General features: G+C 33.0%; 1 protein-coding gene across 5 annotated transcripts in view; it reads left to right on the top strand.

Annotated features, from left to right (window-relative positions):
- Positions 1–25,061, top strand: part of LOC141450811 (E3 ubiquitin-protein ligase RNF144A) — a 146,774-nt gene that overhangs the window by 96,428 nt on the left and 25,285 nt on the right. For all 5 annotated transcript variants that reach the window (XM_074121647.1, XM_074121645.1, XM_074121654.1 and 2 more), the window contains one exon: positions 21,974–22,198. In XM_074121647.1, the coding sequence (XP_073977748.1) occupies positions 22,003–22,198 (196 nt within the window). In that variant the 5' untranslated portion in view covers positions 21,974–22,002. The remainder of the gene's footprint in view (positions 1–21,973; positions 22,199–25,061) is intronic.

Consider the following 25,061-nt stretch of genomic DNA (forward strand, 5'->3'; position numbering starts at 1 on the left):
GGACTGCTTTACATTCCTGCCCAGTAATATAATCTTCACTTCCGGATAATGGAAAACTTACTGGCATTGATTCACGTATTTCTCATTTCACCACTTCTATTTAAATAGTAAATTATTCAGCTCATATTTCTTATTCCTTAATTTGGTCTCAAATATGGTACCCAACAAGAGAGGACATAAGCCCCTATAATTATAATACTCAACGGGGGGGGGGATCCTAGAATCGGTTAAGAATGCGCGGACCGGAAGTTTGTTTCATAGCCGCCATCAAGGTTTGACACACAATGGAAAAAATAACTTCGCGAAGCTTGAATATCCCACAGAGAAAATTCTGCGCTTTCACTTTCAAAAGAAGTAGAAAGTAACTAATTCAACCAACTGTGAATGACGACAGCTATATATATATATATATATAAAAGTTTTTTTTTTTTTACATCCTTTTGTATCAACTTGACATGCAATGAACAAAAGTACTCTTTTAAGTTAAATATCCCTTCGAGCAGAACTTTCATACTCTCTTTGAGTTCCTTTGTAGGGCGTCTGACTTTAGAGCATCAAAATGGTGTTGTTATTCTTAGCAGTGTAGAACAATATAAAACACATTCACTGTTGAATTCTAGCGTCAGAAATTACTACACAAAAATCACCTTACACAGAATATTCTTCTATTAAATACTTGGCATTTTTATTGAACGTTTAGTTGCTTCCATTATAATAATACCTAATAATAATAATAAATAATAATTATAGAATAATAATAATAATAATAATATAGGGAAGGGATTAGCAATGCGGTTAGCGTACTGGACTCCCACGCGGAGGTCCCGGGTTCGAATTCAGCAGCTGACCCTTAGATTTTCTCTTCCTAGGAGCTTCTTACAGCTCACTGTCCGGTGATGGACAATGTTGTCTGTAACGAGAGAACACTGTTTGCGTCAAATTGTTGAAGCTTATAAAACTTCTTCATTTAATTATAATTACTTTTTTTTTTTGCTTCAATAAAAAAGGATATTTATTGCAGTATCATAAAATCGTTGCAAATCTATACTGTAAGGATATTGGGACAAGCGATAGCTACTTAGGTAATTAGTATTAAATGAGATTACCAATAAAAGAGAAAGATTTATATAATATGTTTTGAGAGCTGAGCAAAGAATGGGAGGTTCGCGTGTTCGTCGATAGGTAAAGAAAAAAATCGTTAAATGACTTCCTGAGATTTGGATCAGCGTTTTGTAGTTTATTTAAAATGTATCTTAGTTTTAGTTACTGTGAAAGGGTAGTTGTAAAGATGGACATGAATTTTTCTAAGGATGTTGAGCTCCATATTCAAACGGTCCAGGCTTGAAACCTAACTGAAGAATGAAGAGTGAAATTTGGACATACAGTTTGGACTTCCTGTCACGTTCAGTTACGTAAATTGGTGTTTCGTATAAAGCGGAAACATTTCCGTTGTTTCACACCTGGAACAGCTCTGTAGCCTGTTGTTGGCTCTGTTGCCCCTTAAACAGCTGTAAACGCGGGGGCGCGTATCGGCCATGACTTTGAATAGGATGTAGAATCTTAATGGTACGAAGCACTTTCTCAATTAGTTGATTTGAATATCAAGAAGAGTTTGATTTTTTTTCTTTTCACACCTTCAAGACAAATAACAAAAAGTTAATTTGAATTGATTGGTGGAAATTAATCATGAAGAGAGAGTTTCTTCATATACGTAAGATTAAGTTGTCAGAAAAAGAGAGAGATGCTGCCATGATTATCTCTCTGTTTCTATTCGTCAATTGATACGCTCTGTGCAATTCTTTGCTAATATATTTAGCCAAGGTCAAGGCTAAATTTCATCCTACCTTGGTCACGCAGCTCTTTCTTAGAATACTATTTTATCACTAACATTGTCGTCTCTTTTTTGTTGTAGTCTGTAATTGTGCGTGGAAGTGAGAGAGAAGATTGGCTCTTAATTTGATCAGATTTTCATTCCACTTTTTTTTTCTTTTTTTACCCCCTTTTGAGATAAATAAATTCTTAAGATAAAAACTAATTAATTAAAGAATAACTCAAAGAAAGGAATAAAATAAAGTAACTGTCAAGTGAAATAAATTAATTAACAGAAATTTTATTGAGTTAATTGTAGAGATAGCGCGGGAAAAAAAGTTCGAAGATAAGCTCGTACAACACTCCTTCAGTGTTGCCAATACCACCAAGTTTTCCAACAAGTTGGAAATTTGCCCAAAAAGTTAAAATTGGGGGGCTCTCTCTCGTGTTCAGTTTCTCGTTTGTAAAATATATAACCCAGCGTCCCAGTATCATCACCATCATCATCATGGACCAGCCAAATTCTCTTCTCTTCTCCCAGTTCAATTTACCCTTCATGATAAACCTTGTCCCATAATTATGGGCAGCAGACATACTCTTCTCTATTTTTGTGGGCGCAAAAAAAAAAAGAGTGAAAATGGAGAAAAGAATATTTCACGTTTTGTTTGTGGGGGTCTTTCCCATTACAAAAGATAAAGTGGGTCCATTTTTCTTTTGTAATAGAGCTTTGCAAATTTACTGATATTTTTTAAACTACAATGTGGCTGTTGGCGTCAAATTGTTGAAATTTATTAACTTTTTCATTCAGTTTTAACTATTTTTTTTTTTGCTTCAATAAGAAAGGATATTGCAGTATCATAAAATCGTTGCAAATCTATACTGTAAGGATATTGGGACAAGCGACAGCTACTTAGGTAATTAGTACTAACTGAAATTACCAATAAAAGTGAGAGATTTATAATATTGTAACGAAGTGACCTTGGCGCCGACTCTTGGGACAGGATGGAACCTATGGAGTTTGTTGAGGAGCCGCTTGGAGTGGGGTTAACAAAAGTCCAGACTTGACCTGGGCCAGACAGAAAGGCCTAGATTGTTCTGGTAAACTCTAGAACGTTCCACTACTGTATATAAAAAAAAAAAAACAAGTGAGCGGCCCCCAGTCAGAGTGTTTTACAGTGTTTTTTCGGAGTTAGCAGTAAGCGGGTTGGTCAGTTAGTGAGTGTGGGTAAGCAGTTGAGTTGAGCTGAGTTTTGTTAGTGCATTCGAGTCTAGTGCAATTCAGTGCATCGCGGACCAATCAGTCGTTGGAACAGTTTTTGGTTGTGTACTTCTGTAGTAAGGGTGTAACAGTAAACAGTTGTGACTGTGGTGAATGGTAACTGCAGTGAATAGTAATAGTTAATAGCAATGTTACAGTGCTAATAAGCCAGGTTTGTCACAAGTTTAGCGAATTTTTTTTTTTTTTGAACCCACTTATTAGTGGCAGTCACTAGTTGTAGCTAAGTTTTTCTTTAAAATAAATAGAGAAAAGATAAAGGAAAAACGTTACAATATGTTTTGAGAGCTGAGCAAAGAATGGAGGTTCGCGTGTTCGTCGATAGGTAGATAAAAAAAATCGTTAAATGAATTCCTGAGATTTGGTTCAGCGTTTGGGGAAGAAATAGTGGTCGCATTTACTTGTATTTCTTGACAGATTTACAACTAATCTCTTAGAACTTAAAAGCTGTTTCTTGGTGGCACAAGACGAGATACTTCCAAAAATGAAGAAAGAAAATCAGTTGCTCTTTAATGGTGCTACCCCCTTATCCTGTACGACCAACTGGTGGGTGAGGCTGAACAGATAAGACATATTTAAAAAAGTGGCCGCCTTCCGGTCAACTTTTACCGCTTCCGTTACCGGAAGTTGGCAGAAACTAAACTGCAGGGGTATCGTATCCTACAGTAAAACTGCTACACAGAATGCGTAATCAACCGATTTGAAAGCAGAAACTCAAAAATACGATTTATTGTAATAAAACATTTCCGACTTGTTCATCGACATCCCCAACAGTGTGTTGTTGATACCCAGGCTATTAATAGGCTTACAAAGAACAAACTTCTGCTCCACGTCACAGCCGTAAACATAAGCTCCAGGGATCCAGTAGGGTGGAATAGCACATGGCCAGTCCACTCTCTAGAGACCTTAAGAGAAGAGCTCTCTCCTTTCTCATTCTCTTGCCTTTTAGCATACCTCTAAAGCAGTGGTTCTTAACCTTTTCATAGACGCCGAAAACAATTATATGTATATATTTTACTCGCGGAACACAAACATTAAATAATTTGAAATTCGGTATTTAGCAAGAACTTAAAATTAAATTCAAATTAAAAAAAATGGAACAATTTTTTGTTTTCGTATCTTTCCTAAGTTTCTAAATTTCAATACATTTAAAATTAAAATTTCGCGCAACTCTTGGACCATATTCGCGGAACATCGGTTAAGAACCACTGCTTTATATCTTCTAAAATTATAGATCTGTGCACAAAATAACTAAAGTTTATAATTAAGAAAAACAAAGTGTACAAGAGAACAAAATTCCGTATCAATACGTGGTTCACAGTGGGAGATATAGAACGGCCATAATTTTACAGAATTTCATGACCCAAAAAATTTTCAACCCTTTATATCTTCCACATTTATAGATGTGTGCACAAAATAACTATAGTTTATAATTGAGAAAAACAAAGTGTACAAGAGAACAAAATTTCATACGAATACGTGGTTCACAATGGGAGATATAGAACGGCCATAATATTACAGAATTTCATGACCCAAAAAATTTTCAACCCTTTATATCTTCTACATATATAGATCTGTGCACAAAATAATTATAGTTTATAATTGAGAAAAACAAAGTGTACAAGAGAACAAAATTTCATACGAATACGTGGTTCACAATGGGAGATATAGAACGGCCATAATTTTACAGAATTTCATGACCCAAAAAATTTTCAACCCTTTATATCTTCTACATTTATAGATCTGTGCACAAAATAACTATAGTTTATAATTGAGAAAAACAAAGTGTACAAGGGAAAAAAATTTCATACGAATACGTGGTTCACAGTGGAGATATAGAACGGCCATAATTTTACAGAATTTCATGACCCAAAAAATTTTCAACCCTTTATATCTTCTGCATTTATAGATCTGTGCACAAAATAACTATAGTTTATAATTGAGAAAAAGAAAGTGTACAAGAGAACAAAATTTCATACGAATACGTGGTTCACAGTGGGAGATATAGAACGGCCATAATTTTACAGAATTTCATGACCCAAAAAATTTTCAACCCTTTATATCTTCTACATTTATAGATCTGTACACAAAATAACTATAGTTTATAATTGAGAAAAACAAAGTGTACAAGAGAACAAAATTTCATACGAATACGTGGTTCACAGTGGAGATATAGAACGGCCATAATTTTACAGAATTTCATGACCCAAAAAATTTTCAACCCTTTATATCTTCTGCATTTATAGATCTGTGCACAAAATAACTATAGTTTATAATTGAGAAAAACAAAGTGTACAAGAGAACAAAATTTCATACGAATACGTGGTTCACAGTGGGAGATATAGAACGGCCATAATTTTACAGAATTTCATGACCCAAAAAATTTTCAACCCTTTATATCTTCTACATTTATAGATCTGTACACAAAATAACTATAGTTTATAATTGAGAAAAACAAAGTGTACAAGAGAACAAAATTTCATACGAATACGTGGTTCACAATGGGAGATATAGAACGGCCATAATATTACAGAATTTCATGACCCAAAAAATTTTCAACCCTTTATATCTTCTACATATATAGATCTGTGCACAAAATAATTATAGTTTATAATTGAGAAAAACAAAGTGTACAAGAGAACAAAATTTCATACGAATACGTGGTTCACAATGGGAGATATAGAACGGCCATAATTTTACAGAATTTCATGACCCAAAAAATTTTCAACCCTTTATATCTTCTACATTTATAGATCTGTGCACAAAATAACTATAGTTTATAATTGAGAAAAACAAAGTGTACAAGGGAAAAAAATTTCATACGAATACGTGGTTCACAGTGGAGATATAGAACGGCCATAATTTTACAGAATTTCATGACCCAAAAAATTTTCAACCCTTTATATCTTCTGCATTTATAGATCTCTGCACAAAATAACTATAGTTTATAATTGAGAAAAAGAAAGTGTACAAGAGAACAAAATTTCATACGAATACGTGGTTCACAGTGGGAGATATAGAACGGCCATAATTTTACAGAATTTCATGACCCAAAAAATTTTCAACCCTTTATATCTTCTACATTTATAGATCTGTACACAAAATAACTATAGTTTATAATTGAGAAAAACAAAGTGTACAAGAGAACAAAATTTCATACGAATACGTGGTTCACAGTGGGAGATATAGAACGGCCATAATTTTACAGAACTTCATGACCCAAAAAATTTTTAACCCTTTATTTCTTATACATTTATAGATCTGTGCACAAAATAACTATAGTTTATAATTGAGAAAAACAAAGTGTACAAGAGAACAAAATTTCATACGAATACGTGGTTCACAGTGGGGGATATAGAACGGCCATAATTTTACAGGATTTCATGACCCAAAAAATTTTCAACCCTTTATATCTTCTACATTTATAGATCTGTACACAAAATAACTATAGTTTATAATTGAGAAAAACAAAGTGTACAAGAGAAAAAAATTTCATACCAATACGTGCTTCACAGTGGGAGATATAGAACGGCCATAATTTTACAGAATTTCATGACCCAAAAAATTTTCTACCCTTTATTTCTTATACATTTATAGATCTGTGCACAAAATAACTATAGTTTATAATTGAGAAAAACAAAGTATACAAGAGAACAAAATTTCATACGAATACGTGCTTCACAGTGGGAGATATGGAACGGCCATAATTTTACAGAAATTCATGACCCAAAAAATTTTCAACTCTTTATATCTTCTACATTTATAGATCTGTGCACAAAATAACTATAGTTTATAATTGAGAAAAACAAAGTGTACAAGGGAACAAAATTCCATAGCAATACGTGCTTCACAGTGGGTGTTATAGAACGGCCATAATTTTACAGAATTTCATGACCCAAAAAATTTTCAACTCTATGTCTTCTACATTTATAGATCTGTGCACAAAATAACTATAGTTTATAATTGAGAAAAACAAAGTGTACAAGAGAACAAAATTTCACACCAATACGTGCTTCACAGTGGGAGATATTGAACGGCCATAATTTTACAGAATTTCATGACCCAAAAAATTTTCTACCCTTTATTTCTTATACATTTATAGATCTGTGCACAAAATAACTATAGTTTATAATTGAGAAAAACAAAGTATACAAGAGAACAAAATTTCATACGAATACGTGCTTCACAGTGGGAGATATGGAACGGCCATAATTTTACAGAAATTCATGACCCAAAAAATTTTCAACTCTTTATATCTTCTACATTTATAGATCTGTGCACAAAATAACTATAGTTTATAATTGAGAAAAACAAAGTGTACAAGGGAACAAAATTCCATAGCAATACGTGCTTCACAGTGGGTGTTATAGAACGGCCATAATTTTACAGAATTTCATGACCCAAAAAATTTTCAACTCTATGTCTTCTACATTTATAGATCTGTGCACAAAATAACTATAGTTTATAATTGAGAAAAACAAAGTGTACAAGAGAACAAAATTTCACACCAATACGTGCTTCACAGTGGGAGATATTGAACGGCCATAATTTTACAGAATTTCATGACCCAAAAAATTTTCAACCCTTTATTTCTTATACATTTATAGATCTGTGCACAAAATAACTATAGTTTATAATTGAGAAAAACAAAGTGTACAAGAGAACAAAATTTCACACCAATACGAGCTTCACAGTGGGAGATATTGAACGGCCATAATTTTAAAGAATTTCATGACCCAAAAAATTTTCAACCCTTTATTTCTTATACATTTATAGATCTGTGCACAAAATAACTATAGTTTATAATTGAGAAAAACAAAGTGTACAAGAGAACAAAATTTCATACGAATACGTGGTTCACAGTGGGAGATATAGAACGGCCATAACTTTTCAGAATTTCATGACCCAAAAAACTTTCAACTCTTTATATCTTCTACATTTATAGATCTGTGCACAAAATAACTATAGTTTATAATTGAGGAAAACAGAGTGTACAATAGAAAAAAAATCCATACCAATACGTTATTCACAGTGGGAGATATAGAACGGCCATAATTTTACAGAATTTCATGACCCAAAAAATTTTCAACTCTTTATATCTTCTACATTTATAGATCTGTGCACAAAATAACTATAGTTTATAATTGAGAAAAACAAAGTGTACAAGAGAACAACATTTCATACCAATACGTGCTTCACAGTGGGAGATATTGAACGGCCATAATTTTACTGAATTTCATGACCCAAAAGATTTTCAACTCTTTATATCTTCTACATTTATAGATCTGTGCACAAAATAACTATAGTTTATAATTGAGAAAAACAAAGTGTACAAGTGAACAAAATTTCACACCAATACGTGCTTCACAGTGGGAGATATTGAACGGCCATAATTTTACAGAATTTCATGACCCAAAAAATTTTCAACCCTTTATTTCTTATACATTTATAGATCTGTGCACAAAATAACTATAGTTTATAATTGAGAAAAACAAAGTGTACAAGAGAACAAAATTTCATACGAATACGTGCTTCACAATGGGAGATATAGAACGGCCATAACTTTTCAGAATTTCATGACCCAAAAAATTTTCAACTCTTTATATCTTCTACATTTATAGATCTGTGCACAAAATAACTATAGTTTATAATTGAGAAAAACAAAGTGTACAAGAGAAAAAAAATCCATACCAATACGTGCTTCACAGTGGGAGATATAGAACGGCCATAATTTTACAGAACTTCATGACCCAAAAAATTTTCAACTCTTTATATCTTCTACATTTATAGATCTGTGCACAAAATAACTATAGTTTATAATTGAGAAAAACAAAGTGTACAAGAGAACAAAATTTCATACCAATACGTGCTGCACAGTGGGAGATATTGAACGGCCATAATTTTACAGAATTTCATGACCCAAAAAATTTTCAACTCTTTATATCTTCTACATTTATAGATCTGTGCACAAAATAACTATAGTTTTTAATTGAGAAAAACAAAGTGTACAAGAGAACAAAATTTCATACCAATACGTGCTTCACAGTGGGAGATATAGAACGGCCATAATTTTACAGAATTTCATGACCCAAAAAATTTTCTACCCTTTATTTCTTATACATTTATAGATCTGTGCACAAAATAACTATAGTTTATAATTGAGAAAAACAAAGTATACAAGAGAACAAAATTTCATACGAATACGTGCTTCACAGTGGGAGATATAGAACGGCCATAATTTTACAGAAATTCATGACCCAAAAAATTTTCAACTCTTTATATCTTCTACATTTATAGATCTGTGCACAAAATAACTATAGTTTAAAATTGAGAAAAACAAAGTGTACAAGGGAACAAAATTCCATAGCAATACGTGCTTCACAGTGGGTGTTATAGAACGGCCATAATTTTACAGAATTTCATGACCCAAAAAATTTTTAACCCTTTATTTCTTATACATTTATATATCTGTGCACAAAATAACTATAGTTTATAATTGAGAAAAACAAAGTGTACAAGAGTAAAAAATTTCATACCAATACGTGGTTCACAATGGGAGATATAGAACGGCTATAACTTTTCAGAATTTCATGACCCAAAAAATTTTCAACTCTTTATATCTTCTACATTTATAGATCTGTGCACAAAATAACTATAGTTTATAATTGAGGAAAACAGAGTGTACAAGAGAAAAAAAATCCATACCAATACGTTATTCACAGTGGGAGATATAGAACGGCCATAATTTTACAGAATTTCATGACCCAAAAAATTTTCAACTCTTTATATCTTCTACATTTATAGATCTGTGCACAAAATAACTATAGTTTATAATTGAGAAAAACAAAGTGTACAAGAGAACAACATTTCATACCAATACGTGCTTCACAGTGGGAGATATTGAACGGCCATAATTTTACAGAATTTCATGACCCAAAAAATTTTCAACTCTTTATATCTTCTACATTTATAGATCTGTGCACAAAATAACTATAGTTTATAATTGAGAAAAACAAAGTGTACAAGAGAACAAAATTAAATACCAATACGTGCTTCACAGTGGGAGATATTGAACGGCCATAATTTTACAGAATTTCATGACCCAAAAGATTTTCAACTCTTTATATCTTCTACATTTATAGATCTGTGCACAAAATAACTATAGTTTATAATTGAGAAAAACAAAGTGTACAAGTGAACAAAATTTCACACCAATACGTGCTTCACAGTGGGAGATATTGAACGGCCATAATTTTACAGAATTTCATGACCCAAAAAATTTTCAACCCTTTATTTCTTATACATTTATAGATCTGTGCACAAAATAACTATAGTTTATAATTGAGAAAAACAAAGTGTACAAGAGAACAAAATTTCATACGAATACGTGGTTCACAATGGGAGATATAGAACGGCCATAACTTTTCAGAATTTCATGACCCAAAAAATTTTCAACTCTTTATATCTTCTACATTTATAGATCTGTGCACAAAATAACTATAGTTTATAATTGAGAAAAACAAAGTGTACAAGAGAAAAAAAATCCATACCAATACGTGCTTCACAGTGGGAGATATAGAACGGCCATAATTTTACAGAACTTCATGACCCAAAAAATTTTCAACTCTTTATATCTTCTACATTTATAGATCTGTGCACAAAATAACTATAGTTTATAATTGAGAAAAACAAAGTGTACAAGAGAACAAAATTTCATACCAATATGTGCTTCACAGTGGGAGATATTGAACGGCCATAATTTTACAGAATTTCATGACCCAAAAAATTTTCAACTCTTTATATCTTCTACATTTATAGATCTGTGCACAAAATAACTATAGTTTATAATTGAGAAAAACAAAGTGTACAAGAGAACAAAATTTCATACCAATACGTGCTTCACAGTGGGAGATATTGAACGGCCATTATTTTACAGAATTTCATGACCCAAAAAATTTTCAACTCTTTATATCTTCTACATTTATAGATCTGTGCACAAAATAACTATAGTTTATAATTGAGAAAAACAAAGTGTACAAGAGGACAAAATTTCATACCAATACGTGCTACACAGTGGGAGATATTGAACGGCCATAATTTTACAGAATTTCATGACCCAAAAAATTTTCAACTCTTTATATCTTCTACATTTATAGATCTGTGCACAAAATAACTATAGTTTATAATTGAGAAAAACAAAGTGTACAAGAGAACAAAATTTCATAGCAATACGTGCTTCACAGTGGGAGATATTGAACGGCCATAATTTTACAGAATTTCATGACCCAAAAGATTTTCAACTCTTTATATCTTCTACATTTATAGATCTGTGCACAAAATAACTATAGTTTATAATTGAGAAAAACAAAGTGTACAAGTGAACAAAATTTCACACCAATACGTGCTTCACAGTGGGAGATATTGAACGGCCATAATTTTACAGAATTTCATGACCCAAAAAATTTTCAACCCTTTATTTCTTATACATTTATAGATCTGTGCACAAAATAACTATAGTTTATAATTGAGAAAAACAAAGTGTACAAGAGAAAAAAAATCCATACCAATACGTGCTTCACAGTGGGAGATATAGAACGGCCATAATTTTACAGAACTTCATGACCCAAAAAATTTTCAACTCTTTATATCTTCTACATTTATAGATCTGTGCACAAAATAACTATAGTTTATAATTGAGAAAAACAAAGTGTACAAGAGAACAAAATTTCATACCAATACGTGCTTCACAGTGGGAGATATTGAACGGCCATAATTTTACAGAATTTCATGACCCAAAAAATTTTCAACTCTTTATATCTTCTACATTTATAGATCTGTGCACAAAATAACTATAGTTTATAATTGAGAAAAACAAAGTGTACAAGAGAACAAAATTTCATACCAATACGTGCTTCACAGTGGGAGATATTGAACGGCCATTATTTTACAGAATTTCATGACCCAAAAAATTTTCAACTCTTTATATCTTCTACATTTATAGATCTGTGCACAAAATAACTATAGTTTATAATTGAGAAAAACAAAGTGTACAAGAGAACAAAATTTCATACCAATACGTGCTACACAGTGGGAGATATTGAACGGCCATAATTTTACAGAATTTCATGACCCAAAAAATTTTCAACTCTTTATATCTTCTACATTTATAGATCTGTGCACAAAATAACTATAGTTTATAATTGAGAAAAACAAAGTGTACAAGAGAAAAAAAATCCATACCAATACGTGCTTCACAGTGGGAGATATAGAACGGCCATAATTTTACAGAATTTCATGACCCAAAAAATTTTCAACTCTTTATATCTTCTACATTTATAGATCTGTGCACAAAATAACTATAGTTTATAATTGAGAAAAACAAAGTGAACAAGAGAACAAAATTTCATACCAATACGTGCTTCACAGTGGGAGATATTGAACGGCCATAATTTTACAGAATTTCATGACCCAAAAAATTTTCAACTCTTTATATCTTCTACATTTATAGATGTGTGCACAAAATAACTATAGTTTATAATTGAGAAAAACAAAGTGTACAAGAGAACAAAATTTCATACCAATACGTGCTTCACAGTGGGAGATATTGAACGGCCATAATTTTACAGAATTTCATGACCCAAAAAATTTTCAACTCTTTATATCTTCTACATTTATAGATCTGTGCACAAAATAACTATAGTTTATAATTGAGAAAAACAAAGTGTACAAGAGAACAAAATTTCATACCTATACGTGCTTCACAGTGGGAGATATTGAACGGCCATAATTTTACAGAATTTCATGACCCAAAAAATTTTCAACTCTTTATATCTTCTACATTTATAGATCTGTGCACAAAATAACTATAGTTTATAATTGAGAAAAACAAAGTGTACAAGAGAACAAAATTTCATACCAATACGTGCTTCACAGTGGGAGATATTGAACGGCCATAATTTTACAGAATTTCATGACCCAAAAAATTTTCAACTCTTTATATCTTCTACATTTATAGATCTGTGCACAAAATAACTATAGTTTATAATTGAGGAAAACAAAGTGTACAAGAGAACAAAATTTCATACCAATACGTGCTTCACAGTGGGAGATATTGAACGGCCATAATTTTACAGAATTTCATGACCCAAAAAATTTTCAACTCTTTATATCTTCTACATTTATAGATCTGTGCACAAAATAACTATAGTTTATAATTGAGAAAAACAAAGTGTACAAGAGAACAAGATTTCATACCAATACGTGCTTCACAGTGGGAGATATTGAAGTGCCATAATTTTACAGAATGTCACTTTCCTGATTAAATCCCCCCCCCTTATTAATCAATGACACCGAAAATTTTATTACGTAAATTCAAGTAAGAGAAAATTTTATTGTTAAAAGTCCATTTGATTAATTAAACCAAAGCTAAGTGTTTAATAAATTGAAAATTATTAATGAGATTAAAAGTTTGCTTTGGCTTCATTTTGCAGAATCAGCCGCCGGTGCTGCCTCTCAGCGACGCGATACAATACTAATGCTGTTGGTTATTCCATTTATTTAATTAAATATTTACCGTATTTATATGTAATTTTAAAGTTTTATATTATAATACAACTGTGCTAGCCAGAATACTGCGCCATATTTAAATAACAAATGTCTTTGCATACTTTATTAAGTGAAATTATTTAACTAACTGTAGGGTCCCCCTTGTTGTTTCCGGTCCGCTGAATACCCTAAGCTTTGCTATGGACCTCACTTCACCATCATTTAATACTCTTGCCAAAGTCTGAAATGTTAATTATTTTCCTACCTTCCCATGTGGTATACCCACAGACCAGGAACTGTAGTATTCCATGGAAATATTTTGATAAAGAAATAAAAATCTTTTTTGATTTTCACTGAATACTGATTTTTACAGATTAGTCAACTTGCAGATTCCTCATATTAATTCTCTGCCATTTATTTTGAAAGGGAATTAGCTCTGAACAGTAAAATCTATTCCAGAGTTGCTCGCCAAGTCACGTAGAATGGTCCATAATATGTTCTTCTTTCAACTTTCATGAAGAGATGGTTTCCAATACTTGTTTGTTCCATATTTTAAACTAATGTGGCAGTAGTTCTTGTACAAGCGTTTTTTTTAAATGCATAAACAAGATTGTGTTTACAGAAATAAACAAAAATGGCTTCATTCTATTGTTATTTGCCTTTAAATAACTTGGTTGATTTGATGCAGCAAAGAAATCTAATCTAAATAAAACGTAACGGTAAATATTTAATATTATTTAGGAAATCGTTAAATATATAATTATTTCCTCCAGTTCTTTTGATTTAAAGTAAATTAATGCCTTTTTTTTTTTTTAGGTGGGCTTTAAGTTCAACTACCAAATTAGGTATCGTGTACTAATGCGACTTACAAACATAAAGTTCTCATATTAACCATTAAATAAAATCCAAGGCCTAGACGAGGGGAATCGAACGCACTAAACCAACAATACATCTTAGCTTTACAGGTCTAGCCTATAACCTCCTAACTTACCTTACTATAAATTTCTCATATTAACCATTAAATAAAATACAAGGCCTAGACCAGGGGAATCGAACCCACTAAACCAACAATACATCTTAGCATTGCGGGTCTAGTCTCTTAACCGCTCGGCTATCGTGGCGTCTAAATTTCAACCTCTTGTGAATAAAATAAATTCTTCCTTCACTCCGCCGGCACATTGCGTTAATAATATATATATATATATATGTGTGTATGGGCATATATACATATACGAGTATGTAGAAGCTATAAAATTGCAGGCGCTTCGTTGATCGTTTTGTTCCACTAGCAAGGATTCCAGTGTGTTGTTTTGAATGGAGTTTTTAGCGATGTTGTATTTTAGTCTTGAATGTAAAATTCTTTTAATAAGCCTTGTTTAAATTGTGCAGGAAAGCTCAAAATGTGGCCCAGAGTAATTCCAAGCGCACCTGATGTTTCTATGGTAACAGTTAATTAAAGAAGTTTACGTTGTATGTTCCACACAGTGTTGGAGATTTAACATATTTTTTTGAAAGTCTCCAGCTATTTCATAAATTCAGTTACAACTTTATAATTATGTTAGATAATATTCTGGACATCCTGCGCTAACATAAGCGCACCAATTAAAAATTGTACGCCGGTAGGATACTTGTATACTTGAAAAACTGCACGAAAAAGCTGTAACGTTGAAAAACACCCAACTTTGACCATTTTTTTTTTCTCTCTTTTCCTTTAAAAGATAAAATTCCCCCAAATTATCGTTGAAATAAAGAGTATTTCTTCACGTTTATTGTTTATGAACTTCAGTTTCAAAACTGCGGTAAGCTTTTTTTTTTTGGTGAATCTTCTAGTGAAGTAACATTTCAAACTATTATGCACTGGTACTTACTTCATTAAAAAGATCACATGGCCTTCAGCTTCTTTGAGGATTTCCTTCCTGGTAATGTGGTTGTAGTTGTAGAAACTAGAGATGTGAGGGAAATTTTGACGATGAACTTGAAGGTGAACAAGAAAATCTCGGTGCTAATTTATAGAGTCAAGAAACAAAGTAAGGAGCTCTAAGCGATTCGACAGAACGGTTTTTTGATTGATAAGATTGGATTCTGTAGCTATTGGAAACTTTGGCTGAAAACTTTAAAGTAATCTCGCCTAGTTTATAGAGTTTATTAATGACGCTTCAACTATAGTTTGCATTACAATAGACTAGTATTACTATCTATTGTAGAGCTCTATAGAATTTAGTAACCAAACATTATTAATAATAAGACATGGGCGCCACGGTAGCCGAGCGGTTAAGAGTCTAGACCCGTAAAGCTAAGATGTATTGCTGGTTTAGTAGGTTCGATTCCCCTGGTCTAGGCCTTGGATTTTATTTAATGGTTAATATGAGGAATTAATAGTAAAGTATTTTAGAGGGTTATAGACTAGACCCGCAATGCTAAGTTGTATTGCTGGTTTAGTGGGTTCGATTCCCCTGGTCTAGGCCTTGGATTTTATTTAATGGTTAATATGAGGAATTAATAGTAAAGTATTTTAGAGGGTTATAGACTAGACCCGCAATGCTAAGATGTATTGCTGGTTTAGTGGGTTTGATTCCCCTGGTCTAGGCCTTGGATTTTATTTAATGGTTAATATGAGGAATTAATAGTAAAGTATTTTAGAGGGTTATAGACTAGACCCGCAATGCTAAGATGTATTGCTGGTTTAGTGGGTTCGATTCCCCTGGTCTAGGCCTTGGATTTTATTTAATGGTTAATATGAGGAATTAATAGTAAAGTATTTTAGAGGGTTATAGACTAGACCCGCAATGCTAAGATGTATTGCTGGTTTAGTGGGTTTGATTCCCCTGGTCTAGGCCTTGGATTTTATTTAATGATTAATAAAAGAAATTTACAGTGAAGTATGTTTGCTAGTCGCCTCCGTCCACGACACCTAATTGGTAGTTGGTGGTTAAGCCCCGCCTGAAAAAATAGGCGATTACTTTACTTTACTTTACTTACTTCAATAATAAGACAACAGTAACTGTGAAACTGAAACAATATTGACTGCTACTTTTTTTGTTTTGCACCAATTTCTAGTTTCTTTGGACGAAACATGATTTGTGTTTAAATTACAATTTTAGTAAATTATTTGTTATCTACAAAACTTGCATCTCTATTGTTTAAATGAAATGTAATAGATTCTCACGTATTGCATTTTTATAATTTGCGTTTTTAAAACAGAAATATTTATTGCACAATTTTGTTAAAATATATAGAACTGCTTTTTATTGATGTTTAATTATAGACATTTGCATAAGTAAATATGTTTATGTATATTCCAAAGAAATTAAATATTAATAACTCGAATGTTTCCCCATTTTCTATTAATTCTAGACAAAAAAAACAAAAACTGTATTTCTTTTAATTGCTAATAGAAGTAGTCACCGGATATTGTGTGTAAGTCAGTTTTAAATGAACTAAATAGTATTTCCTGTACTTTTGTGGAACAAAAAATAAGGTAAGACAAACATACAAAAGAAAAAAGAAAAAAAAAAGAATGGCTTTTCCTTTGATTTCTCAGAAGACAATTTGTATGCGGTTTACATTTTTTCTTTGTAACACTTATAGAATTTTAATGTAGAAGTTTTCCTTATAAATTGTTTTTCTTTTTTTCTTCTTTTTTTTTGTATCACACGCTTACATAAAAATTAATAATCGCTACAAATACATTTATAAGAGTGTGTATCTAAAAACACACTTCCGTTTCAACTTCTACTATTTTGCGAATGTTTTTTCGACCAATAAAAACAAAATATATGTGAAACATTTAGTCGTCAATCAGTGTTAAGAGATTCTAGTCAAAATAGTGTCTTGAAAAAAGTGTTATACAACAAATAAATGTACTTTTACGTAGTAGTTTGGACGCACCATGACTCTGTATTGTTACCAAGTCTCTAGTTCCAACTATTGTGAACATCCTGTAACAACAACCAATAATAATCAAACCAACGTGGTAAAAAAACAAACCGCGTGCGTCTATTGTCTGCTCTCGTTTAATAATAATAAAAATACGTAATAAAACTAGCAGGATTGGTTTCTTTATGTAAACTTATTGTTGGAAGAGTTCTCCATTTTATGCCACGTGAGTAGTTGATATACTAAGCCACGTGCCTTGTACATCATCATCATCAGGGTCACGCTTACACTTTGAAATATCTGGCATTTTATTTTTAGAAATATCAATAGTTCTTAATTTAGATGTTTGTCATAATTACTTTATTTACTACTTAATAAGTCTTCTAAGTTGTAAATTAAGCTTGCTCCAAAATAGTTCCTGTTATATTTTTTGTCTTCATTTACCCTTGCTTACTTTTTTCTCCTCCTTTATCAAAGGCCACATCCTGATCTAATCTATCAGCATCCGTTTGTGGACCAAAAAAAAAAAATGGAGGGGAGATTCACAATTGCATTAACAATTATAATGGATCTTTAATTGATAAATTAGAGGATGATTTGGAATTGTTCAGTTCAAATTTTGTACTACTTCCGGAACAAGTAAACAAGGTTGTTAGTTTAGTAACTTATATTACAATTACTTTGTTTTAATCAGCTTTGTAAAACTATAACTTACTAGTTAGTCTTAAGTCCCATAAAGAACTTAAGTACTTAATTTAAGTAATGATTATTAAGAAATTCGTGTATTTAACCTGTTAAGTGTGTTTGACGTGTACACACCAAGTCTTTATTACGGCGCGTTCGACGTGTATACTCGTGAAAAATATAAAGTTGCCATTAACTATAAAAACTTAAAAATTTTAATAAATACAATAAGAATATTATTTGGTGGGATGTTTCCTTTATCTTACCCAATAGAACTGCGGCGGGAGCCAGCCAAATGATAAGTGGCTGGTACATGTTTGCTCTCCGCATTAGAGATTGGTATTTACGCACACAAATAGAAGAAGCTCTCAACCCTTGTGCAATGTCCGGTTCAGACCTCAGTACGAGCATGATTTCATTTTGCACAGAATTCAAAGTTCTTTTCTTCCTTGTAAAAGCTCTTGTGCGTCCCTAGCTAATTAGGAAATGCATACGTGAAGAAGCGGTGCAAGATTTTGAATGAGCACAGAATGCTCTGCTGTAATCTCAAGCCCCAGAGAGATTGCAGAAATAGTCGCTTCCAGTGACTATTAACGACTATTGTAAACTTTTGGTTGTTTTGCCCCGCATTCGACGTCATATACACGTCATTGTCGTGATTTTAATTCCGCACAATGTGGGGGGGGGGGGGTTCTAAAACTAAATCCACGCTTATTATTATTTTTAGTATTTTGTTTGGACATTAAAAAAAAAGAAGATATTTTTGGTAAATGCTGCACAGATCCCTTTCGTTTGTCTCGCACCACATTTGGAGGAAACGATTCATAGTTAAAGAGTAAAATGGAATAAATTTACTCGCGGTCCAACCATTTTTAAGCAGCGTCATTGTTTTGATGAATGCCAAGAAAGAGAGAAAAACCATCTTTGAGAGGTCCTTGTGACATTCAGCTGAAGAATAATTTCACTTCCTTGCCGCCTCCTGTTGTGTATAATACAGTAGCAAATATATATATCAACACAAAGTATGCTACAAATGATAAGGCGGCCATATTTTGCAAAATTAATGCAGGTCTAATGAGTGCAGGTCGTTAGCCATTGACAAGGAGAGTGATATCTATTTACTCTGTTCTCTTTCTTACTCGCTAGATATATTTTTTCTTTAAAAAAAAAAGAAGCAATTTCCACTTCACAAGATATTCCTGTTGAATAGTGCAAGAAAGTACAACCTGGATTCAATGCCGCTTCCGGTTTTCTAATGGAAAACAATACAAAAATCTGCCATGAACACTCTCACGACTTCCTGCTTTTCTTTTACCAACATTAACTAGTGCGAACTAGTGGAATAGGTGTTTGTCGATAATGGTGTTTTGCAAGGTAAAGTTCACATCAAATTCAGTTTATGAAGAGCAATTTAATCGATTTAAAATTATTAAGAGTTCGATAAAATAAACATCGTTAAGCATAATTTACTTAATGTCATCAAAGTATAATGCCTTTTAACCTTTCAGAAGTTTACCGTTCCTCCCTTACTTGCACGATGTTATTTGTACAAACTTCAATATCTTCTTCATTTCTCAGGGTAACAGGATATGACATATTTTTCTGTAATATAATTTTACACCGGAAATATCGGTTTGTGCGTATGTTTGTGGACTACAGGATCGCAGGAATCCCTAAACTTCATATTATATTATATCGTTTATGGACTTATCGTTAATTGAGATTGTTAGACATTTTTCGAAGGAAGAAATAAGCTTCTTTTCTGAGTGCATGTTCACTTTTTTTTTGGGGGGGGGGGAATTTTCACCAAATTTCCTCAGCAATTTCCCCTGAATCCAGTCCAAAGTTGTATTAACATGGATTATTTGAATATATATATTTTTTTAATAAGAGAATTAGATTTATAGCACCTAAAATATAGCAGATATTAGGCGCCACGGTAGCCGAGCGGTTAAAAGACTAGACCCGCAATGCTAAGATGTATTGTTGGTTTAGTAGGTTCGATTCCCAGTCACCAGGCCTTGGATTTTATTTAATGGTTAATAAGAGATATTTACAGTAAAGTATATTTGCTAGTTACCTCCGTGCACCACACCTAATTTGGTAGTTGGACGTAAAGCCTGCCTGAAAAAATAGGTAATTACTATAGCAGATATTAAAGATAGGCAGTTTAGACTACAGAGCATTCAAGATAGGCTTTCCACTAATTTTTTAATCATTATTCAAGGAAAATACACTTTCTTTTACAAACCGTGTAATAGAAATAATTTCCCTAAATGCGGAACTTGCAAGTTAGTGTATTTGTTAGAGCCGTCAAAAATAAATTAAATGTAGGTAGTAATGAAAGGAAGTCACAGACGATTTTTAAATTTTTTTCTAAAATTTTAACAGCTGGAAATCTATTATAAAATATGGTGAATTAAACGTGACTTCTCAGCTCGATTTGTGCTCTTGTCAGTTGCGTGTTTGAAATGCCATCTTTATCACTAGTGATATAACTATTTTATCTATAGTGCCTACATGGAAGTGACAACCAATTTTCCATTTAAATAGATTTATGGTTTACTTGTATTATATAGCCATCAAAATCTATATAAATATTATAAAAGAAATCCTATTTTTTACTCGATTTTGAATAGCTTATCGTTTATTTTAGTTACACAGGTTATGATGATGATGGTGGTGATTATTACTCGTCTTTGGGGATTGAATAATCCCCATGGTAACTAAAAATTCCCTTTAGGTGTAAGAGAGATTAAGATTGACATCCTAGGTCTTGCCTAGGATCACCCAAAGATTCATGGCAGTTTAAACAAAATCGGAAATTACTTAAGAGCAACAGCTGAGTTTTCTATATTTTGGACCCGAACAGGAAAACATCATGGATGAAGATTTCTTTGACTACCTTACAACCTTCACAAAAAGGATCTTGCGTAATGCCCGTTTATGGTCCATTCATAAATGAGTAATCAATTGTTATGCAATACTATAAGTGCTAAGCGTAAAGCTAGCAGACCGTAAAAAAATTGACATCCTCATTCATAATTATAATAATTAACGAAAAGATTCCTGCCAAGAGCTTAAAAAACTATCCTTGAATGAGCACGCAGCAAATTCTTTTAGGTGAGATTTCCGCAGGCTCTCATCTAAAACTGCCAAGATTAGCAAAAAAAAACCTTGAACTAGAAAACAGTGGTGTCGATATCCAGTGGAGATCAACTTTTGATTTCCTCTTCGTGAAGCCTCCCTATGCAGGGCAACTAATGCAGTATGAAAGGCATAGCCGTGATATCTCCTATCTCTTTATCTGGCAGTAAGGTCGACGACAAAGAACGTCCATCATCAGTACATCAGTGTGAAATTTGTGACAACGGAAGGGAGCTTAAGGCGCTAATGTGCAAGTTCCTAGACTCTTGCCACCACTTCCCTAATCTACTGGTTCCCCTATACTTCCGGGCGATGACCAGGTGTTGAAACGGTAAATGTATTTCCTGGAGTAATTGGGGTATGGCGTCAGAGTAATTGCAATCTGCCGACCTGCCCCTGCCCCTCCGATTCGGTTACACGGGATGTATCTGGTCCCCAGGAACTATACACCAACGTTTCCCAACGTTTTGATTGAAAACTGATAACCGACCTATGGATATCAAAGGATTTCGTATTTATTATTGGTGTTTTGTATTAACATGTATGGTAACTTAAGTATATTACAAATAAAATTATATAATTTGAATCTATCATTTAGCTATAAATAATTATGTACATATATATATTCTGTTGCAGAAGGGGATGGGCGGTCGGAGGGGTTGGTAATGCCGTCTGCGGGTTTGGCGACAGGGGGTGGAGTGGACACGGGGGCCGCCAGATCTACTCGGTGGAGTGCAGGCACCGATCATCAGAGAAGTAGTCGACACGACAGGCCTAGCCTCGTCAGATCCTGGTACGGCTACGGAGCTTTGGCCGACGAAGAGGACGGAAGTCAAAGGACATTGCTATCATCGGGCAAAGGTGAGGCTTATTTTGGTTTTTTGGTTTTTTTCACTAATAGTCGGCGCCAAATTGATTGATAAAGGGCGAGCTGTCCTTTAATCTTTCTGTTATGCATTAAATTCCATCATTACTCTTTGGTACCAGTGTACATGACGTCATTGGTAGTTTCTCTTTAAAGTGAATCCAAGGAAATTCTTTATATAATTGTTGAACTGTGTATATTTTCTATTTTTAAACACGGAGAGAAACATTACTAGTCTATGAATGTAAAAATGGACCGCTTAATGAAATATATTTCCAAGTTTCGCGTCATTTTTCTTATTTCTTATTTTTCTTACGCGTTAAAGGTTTTTTTTTTTTAATCTTGCCTAACACGTAAACAATTAGTACAATATTAATCAGCTGACAACCATGTTCTCGGAGACTTAGAAAATTGAACAACCTGCCGAATTTTCCCTTACGTATCATTCAATAACTATATACAAATATAAACAAAAACATATAATGTAGATAAAATATTTATTTTAGGCGTTTTTCGGATAAAAGTTTTGTATTTTTGCATAATTTAAAAATTTATCGAATACCTATAGAGAGGGAAATTAGTAAGAAAAATTTTAATTGTGTTTTTTTCATAGAAATATTTACCAATAAAGACTTGACCAATCACAGTGCGCAAAGTAGGTGGTCTGTAGGGTAAATAGTAAGCGAGTAATGTTGGTTGGTCACACCTTGTTTAGATAGGCCACGCCCTACCCAATGAGAATCTAAATCTAGCGAGTCAACATGGCGGTTGTATACATTAATTTTTTGTTAAAGAATTTCTACTTTTTCCTTATTGCAGCTAATTAATGTGTATATTTTACAAATGTATATAATTTTTTAAAAATATTTAGCCCTTTCAAATTTGAGCGACTTGTAAAACCTCCAAAATTTAACCTTCTATACATCAATAACTATTAACGCTAAAACATTGCTATTAATATCAGTTATAGAGCAAACTTTACTCTACAATTTAGTAAAGATTTGATTGAAATCGGAACAATAGAAAGAGAGATGTAGAGGTTTGAAATTTGAGTGACTTGTAAAACCTCCAAAATTTAACCTTCTATATCTCAATAACTATTACCGCTAAAACATTGCTATTAATATCAGTTATAGAGCATACTTTTCTCTACAATTTAGTAAAGACTTAATTGAAAACGGAACAATAGAAAGAGAGATGTAGAGGTTTGAAATTTGAGCGACTTGCAAAACCTCTAAAATTTAACCTTCCATATTTCAATAACTATTAACAATTCAGTCGTATATGCCGGTATAAATTCTGAAATGAACTTAATTCTAAAGTCATGTTTCACATCAGCTTTGCTGCTAGTGCGCATTTAGTCAGTTAGAGGTGTACGTAATCTCCCAAAATGTGATTGAATGATTAAACAAATTGTATGAATCTTATAAACTGCTTAAAGTGGATAACTGCTGCTTCTACAACAAAATTTGCAATGCAAAATTACCTATACTTGCTGGTTGACTCATTTGCATCAGACGGGGGATTTTAACTCGTAACACCTGCCACTCATATTAAGTGCTCATAGGCTGATATGAAAGAAGAACTGAATGGAAACGGAAGGTCTGCTAATTTCGGTATGTCTCTGAAGATCTTTTTGTAAACCAAAATGACTTCTTTTTTTTTGTGGCATATGACACGTTTATCAAAGAATATAGAGATTTTAGGAGAATAGATTTTCACAACAATTATGGTGCGCTTGATTCAGAATATTTGAATCTAGCATTGATTGACCTGCGAGGTACAGATTCAAGCGATCCAATAATTGCCGAACAAGTGTGTTACAATAATTGGGAGTTACTAAGGAATGGGTTAGCGTAGTGGTTATTATACTTGACTTCCATGCGGAGATCCTGAATTTGAGGCTATAAGCCAGTAGCAGTGCATTGATGAAAAAAGGCTCCAGCTTGTAATCTAAGATTTTAATTGGAAGTTAAATATATTCGTTTGAAATTACAGCTTTATGCTGAAACATGCTTATAGGTTAAAGTGACATCAGTGACCTTGAAAAAGCTAATATGTCCACGTTATCCTCTTGGACAGGGGCCAACGCACGCCCAGAATTGAACAATCATACTGGGAATATCAGAATTAGCCAATTACTTACTCCTAATCACAGCCACACCTTCAAGTATCTATTTATCAATTCATTTACATGGCAAGGGGGATAAAAAAATTCTCGACCTCTGACTTTAATTTTTTTTTTTTTAATATATTTATTTATTTATTTACAACCTGTACATATACGTATACATAAAGTAATGTGTTCTTAATTGAGTTAGGCACAGATTGTGGCGCTGAATCCTGGAGGATCCAGCGCCAAAATCGGGAAGGCATGCTGAGAGGGGCCCAGCCAATGCTGGAACTCTCTAGAGGTTGGAAGGAAGTTTAGGAAATTGGTAAAAGGTCACGGGGGCCAATGTCATTTCAGGCATCGTCGAGGACTGTTGGGATGGGTTGTTGTGTGGATAAGGCTTGTGCTGTTGGGATTAGGATGTATGGTTAGGGCTATTATGGAGATTAAGGAAGCCGAGAATGGTTTAGGTCATTGACAAAAAGGGATATTGAGATCTGTGTGGAGGGTTAAATTGGATACATAATAAGGAGCGTTGACGATATGCTGAAGGACTTTAGATTGAATGGATTGGATTCTTTAGATGTTTGGAAAATTTTTGCAGAGCCCCACAGCTCAGCTCCGTAGGTCCAGATGGGTCTTAGTAGTGTCCTGTATAGAGTCAGTTTGTTCTGTACGTTCATGGCTGAACTCCGCCCTTTGTATCGTCTATTGAGTTCTTGCTTTTTCAAGTCTAGTGTGTGGGT

This window comes from Rhodnius prolixus, unplaced genomic scaffold (genome assembly GCF_049639745.1).
Source record: "Rhodnius prolixus isolate KJV_2025 unplaced genomic scaffold, Rpr scaffold_1, whole genome shotgun sequence".
Classification (NCBI taxonomy): Eukaryota; Metazoa; Arthropoda; class Insecta; order Hemiptera; family Reduviidae; genus Rhodnius; species Rhodnius prolixus.